The 16,922-nt window shown below is 33.2% G+C and overlaps 1 protein-coding gene across 1 annotated transcript in view; it reads right to left on the reverse strand.

Moving 5' to 3' along the window:
- SLC30A7 (solute carrier family 30 member 7) overlaps positions 1-16,922 on the reverse strand; it is a 99,611-nt gene that overhangs the window by 72,946 nt on the left and 9,743 nt on the right. The window contains exons 3-5 of the mRNA XM_005906282.2: positions 11,849-11,962; positions 7,704-7,791; positions 6,926-7,052 (exon numbers count right to left, since the gene is read on the reverse strand). Coding sequence (XP_005906344.1) covers positions 6,926-7,052; positions 7,704-7,791; positions 11,849-11,962 — 329 coding nt within the window. The remainder of the gene's footprint in view (positions 1-6,925; positions 7,053-7,703; positions 7,792-11,848; positions 11,963-16,922) is intronic.

Consider the following 16,922-nt stretch of genomic DNA (forward strand, 5'->3'; position numbering starts at 1 on the left):
ATAATATCAGGAACAACAAACTTTGAGAGAAGACGGTGAATTAATCTGATACCAATGTCATTGTCGAGAAGGGGATGACAGAGGATGGGATGGTTGGATGGCATCACTGACTCAATGGATATGAGTTTGAGTAAACTCCTGAAGTTGGTAATGGACAGGGAGGCCTGGCGTGCTGCAGTCCATGGGGTCGTCAAGAGTTGGACACGACTAAGCAACTGAACTGATACTGAATGTCATTTTAAAATTAAAGGTCCAGTTTTCAACAAACAATTAGTAAGATATTCAAAGAAAGAGAAAAATATGCCATATACACAGGAGAAAAACCAGCCAACAGAAAATGTTCCTGAAGGGGACTCAGATTTTTTACTTTATAGACAAAAACTTTGATCAGCTACTACAAATACGGTCAAAGAAGGAAATCACATCTAAAGAATCAAAGTACAATAATGATTACTCATCAAGAAGAGAATATTAATAAAGAGATAGACGTTAATAAAGAACCAAACAGAAACTCTGGAATTAAAAAAACATTATAACTGAAATAAAACATCCACTTTAGAAGGGCTCAACCACAGATCTGGGCTGCAATAACAGTAAACTTGAAGATGGATCAATAGAGATTATATACTCTGAAAAACAGGTGGAAAAAAGAAAATCAAGAAAAATGAATCTTAGAGACCTATGAAAACATCAAGTCTACCAAATTAATTATAAAAAAAGTACCAAAGAGAAAAGAGGGAGAAAAAGAAATATAAAAAATACCTGAAGAAATTATAGATGGCAATTCCCCAAATTTGACAAAAAATATTATCTACACATTCAAGAAGTTCAGGAAACTCAAAGTAGAATAAACTCAGATAGAACTATATCTAAAGACATCATAGTCAAATCAATGAACATCAAAATCTTGAAAACTGTATAGCAAGGTGTATGTACAAGATGTATGTATGTACAAGGGATCTTGAATAAGATTAAATGCTGACTTCACAACAAAAATCAGAGAGGTCAAAAGACAATGGGATAACAAATTTAAAATAGAAGATGACTCAGTCAAGAATTCTAAATTCAACTAAAGTCTCCTTTAAATATAAAGGAAAAATCAGATACTTCCACATAAACAAAAGTATTTCCTACAAATGAAACAACACTAAATAGTAATTTAAATCCACATAAAGAAATAAAGAGCACCAGTAACAGTAATCTTGCAAGAGAAGATAAATGTATTTTTTAATTTGCAACTTGTTTCTTCTCCTGTATGTTTTAGAAGACAATTGCATAAAGCAATAATTACAAAACTGTACTGATGGGCTTATAACATAAAAACATGTAATTTGTCTGACAACAGTAGCATAAATAAGGGAGGTGTGAATAGAGGTATATCTGAGCAAAGTTTTTGCATATTATTAAATTATTATTAATCTGAATTATTAAATTACTATTAATCTGCTTTAAATTAAGATGATGTTTGTAATCCCCAGGGCAACAATTAAGAAAAGAACTAAAAAAATATACAGTAAAAGAAACAAGAGAATTAAAAAGGTATACTAGAAAATATCTATTTAATTTAAAAGACAAGCATCAAGGATCAGAGTAACAAAAAGGACAAAAGATTCAGACAACAAATATCAAAATGGCAGATGTAAATTCTACCTTAGTAGTAATTAAATGAAATGTAAATTTTTTTAAACCTCTAGTCAAAAGGCAGAGACTAAAAAATGGACTAAAAACAATGATTCAGCTATATTCTGTCTATAAGGGGCAAATTATAGATTCAAAGACATAAATAAGTTACAAGTAAAATGACAGAAAAATATACCAATGCCATGCAAGCAGTTAAAAAAGACAGAGACAGACAGAGCCAGAATGGCTATCATAATACTATAAGCCAGAAATTACTGTGAGAAAAAAAGAACATGCTATTAGCAAGTTCTATGCCTCGGGAAGATATCCATGATTATAGAAATAAATGAACTGAACAACACAGCTCCAAAATACATGAAGCAAAAACTAAAAAAATTAACTGGAAAACTTACAACAATATTACTTGAAGACTTCAACACCCTACTTTCAGTAATGGATAGACAAGTAGGCAGAAGATCACAAAGCAACAGAAGACTGAATAACTATGAACAAACTATACCCAACAGACAGCTATAGAACATCCCACCCAATAGCAGCAGAATACACATTCTTCTCATATGCACATGGAAGAATCTCTAGGATAGACAAATGGTAGGTCATTAAAATATGAAATGAGACTCAATAAAAATTTTTAAAATTTGAAATAATAAAAGGTATGTCATCTTATCACAATGGAATTAAATCAGAAATCATAAACTGAAGAAAATTAGGGAAATTCACAAATATGAGAAAATAAAAAAAGATACCACTAAATAACTAATGGGTCAAAGAAGAAATCACAGGGGAAATTAAAAATACTTTGAGATAAACAAAACTGAAAACATGATATACCCAAACTTACATTATTATAGCAATGCTTAGACAAATATTTATAGCTATTAAGCCTCTGCTAAAAGGAAAAAAAAAATTCAAATCAATAACCTAATCTTCCACCTTAAAATATTAGAAAAAGAAAAAAACTAAATCCAAAAGCAAGGAAAAGAGTGTATAATAAACATTACAGCAGAAATGAAATAAAGATAAGAAAAGCAATAGAGAAAAACAAAAAGGTTAAAATAATTAGACTGACCACAAAAAAAAAGTAAAAATTACTAAAATCACTGCTGACCTTATGAGAAAAAGAAAAGACATACTTTTTAATACATATCTAAAATTATTAATAAGTCATTTAGATAAAACAAATTTCTAAAAACACACAAACTGCTGAAATGATTCATTAGAAAACAGAAATCAGATAGACCTATAACAAGCAAAAAAACTGAATTAATAATTTTAAAACTGTCAACAATGAAACGCTTGGTTTTCACAAGCAAATTCTGCCAAACATTTACAAAGAATCAAGACTTCACTAGATATCTCTCAACTATGCCCCCAAAAAAACAGAAGAGGAGGGAATACTTCCCAACTCATACAAGGACAATTTACCCTGATATCAGCACCAGCCAACGATACTAAAAGAAAACTGCAGACAAATATCCCTTAGGAATATAAACACAAGTGCAGAAAGTGTTAATCGCTCAGTTTTGTCCGACTCTTTGTGATCCCATGGACCGCCAGGCTTCTCTGTCCATGGGATTTTCCAGGAAAGAATACTGGAGTGGGTTGCCATTTCCTTCTCCAGGGGATCTTCCCAACCCAGGAATCAAACCCGGGTCTCCTGCATTGCAGGCAGACTCTTTACCATCTGAACCACCAGGGTTCAAAAGTCTTCTATAAACACACAAGTCTTCAACAAAATACTAGCAAACCAAATCCAGTAGTATGTCAAAAGGATTACAAACCATGGCCAAATGGGATTTATCCTAAGAATGCAAAGGTGGTTTATTATCCAAAAAACCAAGCAATATAACACACTATATGAATAGAATAAAAGAACCAACTGATTACCTTTAAAAATGAAGGGAAAAAAATCATTAAAAAAATCCAATACCCTTTCATGATGAAAACACCCAATGAACTAGGAATAAAAAGAAAACTTCCTCAATCTGATAAGGAGCATTTCTGAAAAGCCCATAGCTAGCACAGCTAAAATCATATTTAATAATGAAATACTGAATGCTTTCACCCTAAAATCAGGAAAAAGAAAAGAATGTCCACTCTCACTACTTCTATTTAACTGTAGGATCTAGCCAGGGCATTTAGATTTGTTTGATGCAAGGCTGCCACAAACCTCCAATTTGTAAAAAATGCAGAACCTGCATAGCTCAATAAAATAAGGTATGCTTGTATATAGAAAATTCTAAACACTCCACTAAAAGCCTGTTAGAATAATGAATACTTCAGCAATGTGGCAGGACACAATATCAATATACAAACATGAGCTATATTCCTATACTAGCAATGAGCAATCCAAATATGAAACTAAGAAAACAATCCTAAACTTATCAGACCAGATCAGTCACTCAGTCGTGTCCGACTCTTTGCGACCCCATGAATCGCAGCACGCCAGGCCTCCCTGTGGCAGCCAAAATAAAAAACCTCTACTGGTAAAGTTAACAAAAGAAGTGTGAGATAGTTACTCTAACAACTACAAAACACTGTTGCAAGAAACTAAAGAAGCTAAAAATAAATGGAAGGGCATCCCATGTTCATGGATCAGGAGCCTTAAGATGTTAAGATGACAATAATTCCCAAATTGATCTACAGATTCAATACAGTTTCTATCAAAGCCCCAGCTTCCCTTTTTGGGCAGAAACTGACAAACTGATCCTAAAGTTCATACGGAAATGCAAGAAGGGACCCAGGGTAGCTAAAGTAACCTTAAAAAAGAATAAAGTTGGACGATTCAAATGTTTTAATTTCAAAACATACCCAAAAGCTACATTAATCAAAACTGCATAGTAATGGCATAAGGACAGACATACAGATCCACGAAATAGAATTGAGAGTCCAGAACTAAACTCTCAATTGATTGTTGACAAGGGTGCCAAGACAATTCAATGGGGAAAAACAGTCCTTTAAAAAAATTCTGTTCAGACAGCCACACATTTATATACACGAAAATGACATTGGACTATACTTCATACCATATACAAAAATTGACATAAAATGGATCACAGACCTAAGTTTTAACTCTCAAATTAACAGATGGTTTCTCATGAGAAAAATCTTATCAACATAATTACCAACTTTAACGAAAGCAGGGGGGGAAAATGATTACTTCAATAGATGAAGGGGAAAAAAAATTTTTCTTAACTTGGTAAAACAGTTTTATCAGAAACAGACCACAAACATCAGACTCATTGGTAAAACTTCAGTAGCATTTTCTAAATAGCAATGGCTCTGAACCTTTATTGCACATTAAAGTTGACTGGAGAGCTTCAAAATATGCTGATGTTGGGGTCTCTTCCTCCAGAGATTCTGATGTAAATATTCTGGGATTAAATCTGGGCACCAACGTTTCTTTAAAAGTTACCCAGGTGATTATACAGGTTGACACAATGATATAAGCTATAACTATTTCTAAACACTGTGATAAGAGATTCTGGCTATGTAATTAAGACAAACAGGAAAAATAGTTTTCATTCTTAATAGAAAAAACTTTTCAAATACCTAAAAATGAACCAAAGTGACTAAGACAATTTAATAGAGGACTCAAAATTTAAGATGTTAATTCCCCAGAATTAAACATAAAGACGATGCATTCCCAATAAAATCACAAAAAGATTTTTCATAAAACCTGACAAGGTGATTAAAAATACCAAATGAACAAGACAGGCCTAAACAACTCTGGAGGAAAAAAAAGAGAGAAAGATGAGACTAACCCTTCCAGATGTTAAAACATAAAGTTTATAGCAATTATTCCCATGTGATTCTGAAGAGGCCAAAAATAATCTGATATTTAAGGTAATTTAGGCTAAGTGTATCCTTTTATATCAGTGAGGTAATGAGCAAATTGATAAATGGTGCTTGGAAAACTGCTTATTCACACTGAGAAAAAAAAGTCCTAACTCTTCATTACAAAAATATATATAAATGAAGGACCACGTAGTTGGGACAAAAACCAAAATTTTTACAGTATTAAATAATAAGACTATTTTTAAGACTCAGGGATAGGAACTCCTTAACAAAAAAAAAAAAAAGCAGAAAACATACCACAAAGTATGTAAGACAAAAAAAAAAAGGAAACTAGACTATATCCAAATTTAAAACCCTAAATAAAAGTTTAAACAGAGAAGCCACAGACTGGGAAGAGATAACTGCAACACATAAAACAAAGAATTATTATACAAAATACATAAACAAAAGCTTGTAAATGGATTAATAATAAAACAATAGAAAAATGGGGTGTTAAGGGGGAAGGGACAATTCCAGAAAAGGAAAAAATCTGAATGATGGCTGAAAAACATACAGAAAGATTTTCAACCTCACTACTAGTCAAAAAATACCAAATAAAATGAGATATCATTTTTATCAAAATATCAGCAAAATGGTTTTAAACCCATAATAGTAAGTTCTAATATGGGTGAAAGAATCCTAGTACTTACATTTTACGCTGGGGTAAATGTAAATGAGTCATTTGGAGGGCAAACTGCTAATGTCCAATGAAACTAAACATTATATATCCTGTGTTTCAGCAGTTCTATTCATATTCAAGAAACTCTCAATTCAAAGAACTTTCTTTGATGATGGAAATTGTCTATATTTACTATCCAATATGGTAACCCTATGTGTCTACTGAGCACTTGAAATGTCATTAACTGAATTCTTAATTTTATTAAATTTCATTAACCACAATGTAAACTTAAATAGTCACATGTGATTTGGAACTACTATATAGGACAGCACAGCTCTGGAGAAACGTTTGCATGTGTTCATAAAGATATGCTTCATATGGAAGTATGACAATACATAGAAGACTGTTTAAATAAACCACAGTAACCCACACCATGCAGTTTTATGTGTCTGTGAACAAGAGAAGGTACACTGATGGACACCAGGTGGAAGGATCTCAAAGACAGATTGTATAAATTTCATACCCCCATACATGGATTTTTAATATCTAAATCTGTATTGTCATTTTGGTATTTGCTTTATATAAATGTTATCATACCAAACAGATGAGCTACAGAGGTCTTGAAGTAGCCACACCAAACTGATACTACAACTCTGAGAAGCCACAAAAGGAGAAGGTTCAGGAAGACATTAACATGAGTCAATTAATATATTGTTCTTGTTATTAAAAATCAATATAGAGTTAGACTTTAAAAATCATCAATTTTCAAAAGTGAATAATTATGACAGAAACCAGAAATGAAGAAACAAAGGGTTCTAACCATCATACCAGAGCCATGAGAATGTCCATGACCTCCATGCTTGAAAACAAATATTCCTACTAGGTTTACCACAAACCCAAGAATTGAAACAAGAAGCAGTCTCTCATGATGTACATCTGGAGGGGCTAATGCTCTCTAGAAAACACAGAATACAAACAAACTGTATTGATATATTTTCTGACTAATCAATTGATAAAAATAAAAAGCAATTAAAAAAAATTTTTATTTTCAGAATTAACACCACTCCAAAATTGTCTGCCAAAACAGTTAACAGAAATAAAACCATTGCTCACATATTTCAGAAAAAGTAACAATTATTATTTTTAAGTAAGTACCCTTAAAGGTATGAATATTTGGACTAAAACCATCCTTCTTTGGAATCTTAAAATATTGTAATTAATTTTAAGTTGATTAACTTTTAAATTTTTACTTGTCTTAAACATCAAAATATTGAAGATTCATTGGCAAAATCCTCAGATTCTATCTTAAGAACTATTTCCAACAGAACTCATCACCAGGATTGTTGTGTGTTTACCTTTCAGTGTCAGAACATCATTCACAGTTTATAAAGCACTACTATTTGTCTTCAAGTAGTTTCACATATAACTTTCCAAATATTTTATAAGTTCCTCTTGTATACACATAATACTTTATGCAACCCAAGACTGGCCTCAGTAAATACTCAATGACAGTGTGAAAAAACAGCTCTATTACATTTATCTTTAGTTCATAAACATTTTCATTACAGAAATGTAATTTACTGGCTCTAATTATTATCTACTATACCTCAACTCCTTCTGAGAAAATAAAAAAAGCAGTGAAGATCAAAAACAGGCCATTGACAAAGCCAGCCAGAACCTCCGCTCTAACATACCTAGAGAAGAGCAAAGTAAACAACTGAATTAAGTTATTTCTTTAAAAGAAAACCAAATCATAAATTTAATATATTCAGAGGTACTAAACCATACTACACAGTTATATGTACCCAACAAACTCCCAGTGTTTACAGTATAGCATTTCTATTGTACATGTCATAAAATTGAGAAAGTAAATTTAATTACTATGAGTTATGTTTAAAGAAGAATGCCATAAAATACAGAGATATCTACAAGCCAACCAAAAGACCTTTTTAGAGTAAGCAGTTTTAGAGAGACTTTCCAGAGAAATGTAAATCTCAAGCTGCAACTGGAGAAGGAAGAATAGGACCACATAACTGGGCAAAGAAGGAAGGATACAAAGATAAAAAGTTGAGGAAGAGAGCTTGAAAAAGGGTATTTGTAACTTATTAATTCCTTCTTTTCTAAGAACTCCTTATGCTTTTCGCTTTGTATCTTTCAGCTTTCAAATCTCTGGCAAGTAGAGCTTTGATTTGAGGAAAAATAAAATTAGTTCTGAATTATCCCAGAGACAACTTGAGATTTCTATTTCTATCACTCTTCTTCTAAAGATGAATACATTTAAGAAAAAATCTTCGATTACCTAAATTTTAGAATCAATTCTAGTTTCACATAATTTGAATTAAACTATTTTTAAAATACCTGTCTTTTGTTCCATGGACTTCTGAAGCTTTCTGCTTCCTACCTGTGTGAAGCATTGGGGAAAGATTTTATTTTTTCATGAGCTATATTTGGCTTAGTTAAAGTTATTAGAAACAACTTTAACTTGGCAGTTTAACATGTTCAGACATTATTCAAAGGGTGCTAACAGCAGTTAATCACTCTGGTCCTTAAACAATGTAATAGGAGCATCAAAAATATGATTTTTTTCAAGCTTTCTATGTTAATTTCTAGATAACACAATTTTTACTGCAAAAATATTTTTAAAGTAAATAGAACAAACTCTTTAAAATATATTCCATACCGTTATGCCAGAGTTTGCCCTGTAAAGCACATTTCAAAGTAGTATATAAAGCATATGTCTACCTTCTAATACATATAAGTGAATTAATATATTATTTGTCAAAGCATATACTTTTTTTTATTATTAAATTCAAAGAATCTACTGCCTGCTTTCCACAATCCACACTTAGGAATTTATCTGTATCAGCAGGGTTACTCCTCCAAAGTAAAAAAGCACTTTCTTTTAACCCACTCTTCTAATATCATAGCTAATCCATGATTGAAAGCCTTTTGTCCTTGAGTTCCACTAGATTTCAAGATTAAAGGCAAGATCAGTTTTCAGGTATCTCTTTGTCCCTAATGCTTAGTAGGTGTTCCATAAATTCTGATAAATAGTTGGGCTAAAGTGATTTAATTAGGTTTAATATATTTGCTAAACTTGATTGCCGGATTAAAATGAAAAACTTGTAAAGTCCAGACACACTTGCTTTTACAAATGACTGTGTTTACTTGAACAGACTGTCTGGGAATTGAAATGTATGATCCATTAATGTACTATTACCTATTTAAGAATGATCGCACTTGTATTCCTTAGCCAAAGCAAAAAATACACAAGTATATGTACATATGTATATTAGCATGTACATATGCATCCACCTATCCATCAGATGTGTATTACCTTTATTCTGGCTTTACTATTTCAAAATTAGGAGTGTGACAAGACACAATGGTGACATCACACAAAAAAATACTGAAAAGCTTTTGCTGCCTCTGAGATTCCTCCTATTGTTTCTTCTATTACACTCAGTCTGCTACTGTGATCATATTGAATTGGAAATTTGGGGATTCATCACTGGCTTAGCCTGTTCAGTGACATTTTGATATACTGGCAAAACAGCAGTATATTTCTACTGCTGCTACCTACTACTATAGCGATTACTAACAGTTTCAAATGTTACAGCAGCTTTTATTCCCTAATTTTGCCCTTCTCAAAAGAAAAAAAGAGCAAAGAGGAAGAAGACAGGATAAACAAATTAAAAGGTGGCAAGAATATTACTCTCATATATTTTAGTAAAAGTTGAATTAGTAAAACCTGTGATGGTACTGAAGGTATTCAAAGCCATTTCTAAAAACCATCTTATACCAGGAGATTATGCATTCTAAATAGAAAACAGGATACCCTAAGAATTAAGAATTTTTAGTTACTGTCTATCCAGAAATGCTGCTTAATAAGACATTCTAATTTGATTTTTTATATAAAATATGTATGAATTACTAATTTTCCAACACAAAATTATAATTTCACACACAACCTTTCTTTAGTAATTTAAAATATACTTAAGAATCTTTGATTATATAGTGACATGGAATAGGTTCTTTTCTGAGTTTTCAAGCTGTTTGGATTTGTAAACAGGACCTCTTGCTCTATACTATAAAAACAATATAACTTGTTTTTTGTCTCACTTTTTTTAACTTTATAAGGAACCACATCACCTGGGTTATACCCCAGATCAGAAAGTTCTGTCACAGAATTTCACATATCTCTCTTTTAGCACTTGTCACACAATGTATAGTTATTACAGTATTTTTACAGAACTGTTTCCCCATCAGACTACAAGTTCCTCTGAGGCAGAAGTCATACCTTATTCATTTTGATATCATTAGAAGTAACACAGTATTCAAATCATAGTGGATCCTCAATAAACATCTGAAGAGAACAAAAGCTCATGCAAGCAGTATGTGCTTACTCAAGAACAAAAAAGCTAGAAAGAAAGAGGAAGCAGTGGAGGACTACGAGTAGAAGAGATACAAGAGACAGTTCATGTAAGAAGGTGGATGTGAATGGGAGAGGGACAGAACGAGAGAAACTGCACAAGAAAGGGAGTTCTCAGGGAAGAGGAACCTGTGAAAGAAGGAAAGAGAGCCTGAAAAACAAAAAAAAAACTACAGCTGAAGAGGTTAAGGGATGGGAGAGAAAGAAAGAACCTGAGGGGTACAGTGGAATAGTACAGAGGGACAGAACAGAAGAAAGGAAAAAATAAGAGAAAAGATGGGAGGGAAGGACAAAGAATGAGAGTAGAAGGGAGAGGAAGAGAAAAAACCTGAACACAGACCCAGGTAACTAGAAAGAAAGAATAGAAAAGGAGAAAAGGGAATTTAGGAGAAACAAAGGGGAGAAAAATGAGTAGGAGGATGGGGACAAGAATGAGAGATGGAATGAAAACAGGAAAGACAGCAAAGAAAGGTGAGAATGTGAGACAGCACTCAAAAAAGAGAGGGGGAAAGACCTAGGGCAACTGAACAAACAAGCAGGTGAGAGGGAAGTAGGGACAAGGAAGCAGGTGGAAGAGAGACAAAGCGTGAGTGCTGCCAATGCATAAATGTAACTACATTGTAAAATACTCTGGGCTCAAAAAAAAGAAAGAAAGAAAACATTCAGGCAGAGTAAATCAAATAATGGAAACCCCACTGTTCCTCCCAATCAGAGGTGGCCTAAAGAAAGCTCTGACTCTAAGGTTACTAAGGCTCAGAAGTGAGACCAGATGTTCAGAGCAAGTCCCTTCAGCATAAAAACACTTTCCTAATATTTGATTAATCGTCTGAATTCAGCAAAAGTAAGAGAAATATTCTACATAAAGGCAGAGCTGAAGACAATACATAAACAAAAACAAAATATCAACCAAAAATGAAAAATAAAGAAACATGATCACATTCATATTCTGAAACTTTTTCTTTTTCCTCCTCTTCTCTCAAACAAAAAAAAAGGTTAAGAGCTGGGAAATTCCCCTATCTAGTAACAATCTCACCTGAAATTCTCTGGTAAAATCAAGATGCAAAAGAACTTAGATGCAAAAAAAATTTACATATTATAGATTCTAATTATATATTGTCCAAAAACAGGCAAAACTAACCCATCAAATCAGGAAAGTAGAAGGTGAGTGTTAAAGAAACTAGAAGGAGACACGGGGGGTGGTTTCAAGGATTCAAGTTACATAAGTGTGTTCAACTGTGAAAATTAAGTGAGCTTGAGATTTATGTATTATTTTCTGTATTTCTTATACTTCAATAAAAATGTTTTTAAAAAGGTCTTACCCATAAGAGAAAGCATCATTATCTCTCCATTTTGAAATAACAGACGCTGCCAATCCAGCCAAAATGGCAGTGCTATCGAAAAACATGTGAAAAGAGTCGGAAATCAAACCTAAGCTGGAAAAGAACAAACACATTGGCATATTACAATAATAATCAAATAGCAGTCATCCTCTAAAAATCTAAGATTCAGCCTCTGCTTATCAGGAACTAATCTTATAAAAGGACAACACTGAAATATGATATATTGAAAAATATCTAAGATAATTTTTAAGTGTTTAAGAAGACACCCTCACACCCTCCTACCCAAGGAAGAGCCCAGCTGCTACTGAAAGAAAGGTAGGAATATGCTCACCCTCTGGTGACTAGCAAAGGTCGACTGGAAAGAGAAACAGAAAAAACAGCTATTTGTAACTGGGGAAGCCAGCTTGGGCTCAAGACCTTACACTGATACAAAGCAAAGGTCTGCTGTTAGAAGAGGAGCAAGGCCCTTTCTTCTTTTTTTGATACAACTCTGGCAAGAGGGATGAGAAATGGGGCAGAACATTAACAACACTCACTCCTACACTCAGGGGTTAAGGGCCTGCCCAATACTGAGGCTGCAAAAGGAGAACCAAATGCCCATCCCCCCACTTCTCCGTCTATGGGGTCGCACAGAGTCGGACACGACTGAAGTGACTTAGCAGCAGCACCAGCACTTCTCCAACCAAAGCCTTGCCTAAAGCAAAAGACAACAGCAATCTACCTCTGAGAGCCAAGAAAGAGCAGAGAGACTCCTCCCTTATGGCGCAGGTATGCAGGGCTTGCTGAAACCTGAGAATGGTAACTAATAATACCAAAACACAATAGCCCAGTTCAACTATTGACTAGATAGGTACAAAACTCCCACACTAATGGCCTGACCAAAAAAAGAAAAAAAAAAGATGTGCACACCTCTGGTCATAAATACTACTAACCTCAGTCTCTACTGTTCTTTTACACATAACATACAGCACTCAATAAATATTTATAAGGCATATTAACAAGATCAAGGGGGAAAAAGTAATAAGACCTACTGTCAAAAGCTAAAACAGTCAAAAGAAGCAGAATCTGAAAAGTCCCAGAGATTATAATAGGAACTATAAAATGTGATTAATATGTTAAAGGATGTGTTACAAAGCTGGGGAAAATTTATGATCAGAGATAGAAACTAGAAAATAATCAAATGGAAATGATTAAAAAAAAATTTTAATATCATAATATTGAAGATTAAAAATAATATACATGGACTTCTGAGCAGACAGGACACAGAGAGAAAGAATCAGTGAGATCAAACTACATTATCCAGAGTAAAACACAAGAAAAGGAATGGAAAATCAAGAACAGAAAATTCAAAATCTGTCAAAGCATCAGACAGACATGTATTTGGATTCTCAGTTATGGAGGGGGAAGAATATGGTAGAAAAAAAAATATTTAAAGAGAAAATGATTAGAGTTTTCCAAAATTAATGGAAAAAACAAACAAACCAACAACAACAACAACAAAAAAAAAACAAATTCCATATCCAAGAAGCTTAATGAGATCCTAGGAAGGCCAAACCCTACATAACTCACAAATTGCTGAATACCAAACAGAAAGAGAAAATTCTGAAAACAGTAAAAAAAAAAAAGAAAGAAAAACTGGAAACATAAAAGCAAAGCTAAAGATTAATAGCATATTTTGCATCAGAAACTACTCAAGGCAGAATGCAATGAAGGAATATCTTTAAAGTATTGAAAAACAAAAAATGTGTCAACTAAAATTCTATATTGTGTAAAACATCTTTCAAAAATGAAAGCAAAACAGACTTTTCAGACAACCGAAACTAAGAGAATTCACTGCTAGCAGGTCTGAACTACAATAAAAAGTTAATTTAAGTACAAATATGATACCACATGGAAACTTAGATTTGTATGATAAAGATCACTGAAAATGATAAACACGTGGGGAAATATTAAATATAATTTTTCTAACTTTTAGTACCTTTAAAAGATACTTTTAAAAGTAACTTTAAAACAGAAAAGGTACCTTTAAAACAGAAAAAAGGAGGATAAAACAATAAAGTTGGTTCTTTGAAAATAATAGTAAAATTCACAACCTTTAACTAAAGTGACCAAGAATAAAGAGAAAGGGCTCATTATTACCAAAATCAGCAATGAAAGTGACACACTACTACTGACTTTAGGGAAAATAAAGATTATAAGAAATTACTATGAACAACTAAATATAAGCCAACAAATCAGGTAACTTATATACAAACTCCTAAACAATCTAGCAAAATTGAGTCAAAAAGAAGTCTAAACAGATTTATAGAAAGTAAGCAGAATACATTAATGCTTTTAAAACTTTCAACAACAAAAGAAGCCTAGGCCCAGATGGCTTCACTGGTAAATCCTACTAAACATTTACAGAACAATAAATATCAATTCCTAGAAGATGAAGGAACACTTCCCAATTTATTATTGTTTAAGTATTACTCTGATCCCCAAATCAGACAAAGACATCACAGGAAACTAGAGACCAGTAGTTTTTGCAAACACACACACACAAGAATCTTCGACAAAACACTAGCAAATCAAATTCACCAAAAAAAAAAAAAAGAGAGTACAGACCACAACCCACAACCCACAACCCCAACAATGCAAGGTTGGTTAACTACATGAAAATCAATCAATAAAATACATCATGACGATGGAATGAGAAACAAAAACCACACTATCATCTTAATAGAGGTAGGAAAGTATTTGACAAAACCCAACATTTTTATGATGAAAACATTCAACAAACTTGCAGTAGAGGGAACTTCCTGAACTGATAAATAGCATCTACAAAAAACCCACAGCTAAGATCAGCATCATTATAATGGCCAAAGACTGAATGTGTGAGTGTGTGCTCAGTCGTGTTTAACTATATGCAACCCTTTGGACTGTAACCTGTGAGGCTCCTCTGTCCGTGGGATTTTTTCAGGGGGTGGGTTGCCATTTCTGCCTCCAGGGGATCTTCCTGACCCAGGGATCAAATCCACGTCTCCTGTGTCTCTTGCATTGCAGGCAGACTCTTTACCACTGAACCATCCAGGAAGCCCCAAAGAGTGAATGCTTTCCTCTCAGATTAGGTACAAGATAAAAATGTCCCCTCACCACTTCTATTTAACATTGTACTAGAGAGTATAACAAGGCAGGAAATGAAATAAAAAGCACCTAGACTGGAAGGGAAGGAGTAAAAACTATCTCTATTTGCAAGTGGCATGATCTTATATATGCAAAATCTTAAGGACAATTTAAAAAACTATTAGAACTAATAAATCAATTTGGCAAGGTTGAAGGCTACAAGATCAATATACAAAAATGAATTACATTTTATGCATTAGTGATGCACAAAATGCAATTTAAAAATTTTCCATTTATAATAGCATCAAAAAATACTAAAGAATAAATTTATCAAAAAAAAAAAAGTGCAAAAGCTACACTCTGGAAACTGTAAATATTGTTTTAAAAAAATAAAGAAGACCTAAATAAATGGAAAGATATCCATGTTTATGGATAAGACAATACTGTTAATATGTCAATACTTCCCCAATTGATCCACAGATTCAATTTATTCTCTATTAAAATCCCAGCTGACCTCTTTGGAGAAACTGACAAGTTGATCTTAAAATTCATATGCAAAAGCAGGAAATCTAGAACAGCCAAAACAATACTGAAAAAAGAAAAGCAAAGTTGGAGAACTCACACTTCCCAATTTCAAAACTTATTATAAAGCTACAGTAATAAAAACAATATGGTACTAGGATAAGAATAAACACACAGATCAATGGAATAGAATTTAGAGTGTCCAACAAATGATGCTGAAACAACTGGATGTCCACATGCAAAAAAAATTATTTTTGACCCTTTCTTCATATTATACACAATAATTAACCTAAAATGGATCAAAGACCTAAACATAAAAGCTAAACTAGCAGTCTCAACCTTTTTGGCACCAGGGACTGGTTTCACAAAGACAACTTTTCCACAGATGGGAAAGGGGTAGGCATGGTTTAGGTGGTAATGAGAACAATGGGGCAGAAGATTCAGGCAGTAATGCGAGCGAAGAGGAGCACAGGGACCCACTCATCTCCTGCTCTGAGCCTGGTTTCTGACAGCCCATGGCCCAGAACAAGTCCAGTGGTTGGGGAACGCTGAGCTAAAGCATTCACAACGTCAGGTTAGGCAATGGTTTCTTAAATATGACATCAGAAGCATAAGTGATAAAAGAAAAAAAGAGGAACACAGACTGAACATCACTGAAATTTTAAAACTTTCATGCTTCAAAGGACAATATCAAGAAATGACAATGTACAAGTGGGAGAAAATATCTGCCAATCATATATCTGACAAAAGGCTTGTATCCAGAATATATGAAGAATTCTTAAAACTCTTCAAAGGCAGAAAATATCCATTTTTTAAAAATGAATAAAGGATCTGAATAGACATTTCTCCAAAGAAGACATGCAAATGGCCATCAGCACTACAAAAGTTACTCAACATCATTAAACCCAAATCAAAATGATGATAAGTAACAACTTCACATCCACTATGATGACCAGAATAAAAAAGTCCTTGTATACCTATGGCTGATTGATGTGGCTGGATGGCAGAAATCAACACAATATTGTAATTATCCTTCAATTAAAAGTAAATAAATTAAGAAAAAGAAGTCCAATAACTACAAGTGTTGATGGAGAAACTGAATTCTTTCATATTGCTGAAATATTATTTGGCAATAAAAATAAATGAAATACTGATACATGCAGAACATGGACTACCCTGGAAGCCATTATGCTAATGAAATAAACCATCACAAAGGATTATACGTAAATTATTCCATTTATATGAAATGTTCAGAACAGGCAAATATATAGAGACAGAAAGTAGATTAGTGATCACCTAAAATTGGGACAGATCAGGGGACAAGGGAATTGGAGGGTGATAGCTAGGGCTTTAAAGCTTCCTTCTGGAATAATACAAGTGTTCCAAAATGGATTGTTGTGATGATTTTACAACTCTATAAATACAT

This window comes from Bos mutus, chromosome 3 (assembly GCF_027580195.1).
Source record: "Bos mutus isolate GX-2022 chromosome 3, NWIPB_WYAK_1.1, whole genome shotgun sequence".
Taxonomy (NCBI): domain Eukaryota; kingdom Metazoa; phylum Chordata; class Mammalia; order Artiodactyla; family Bovidae; genus Bos; species Bos mutus.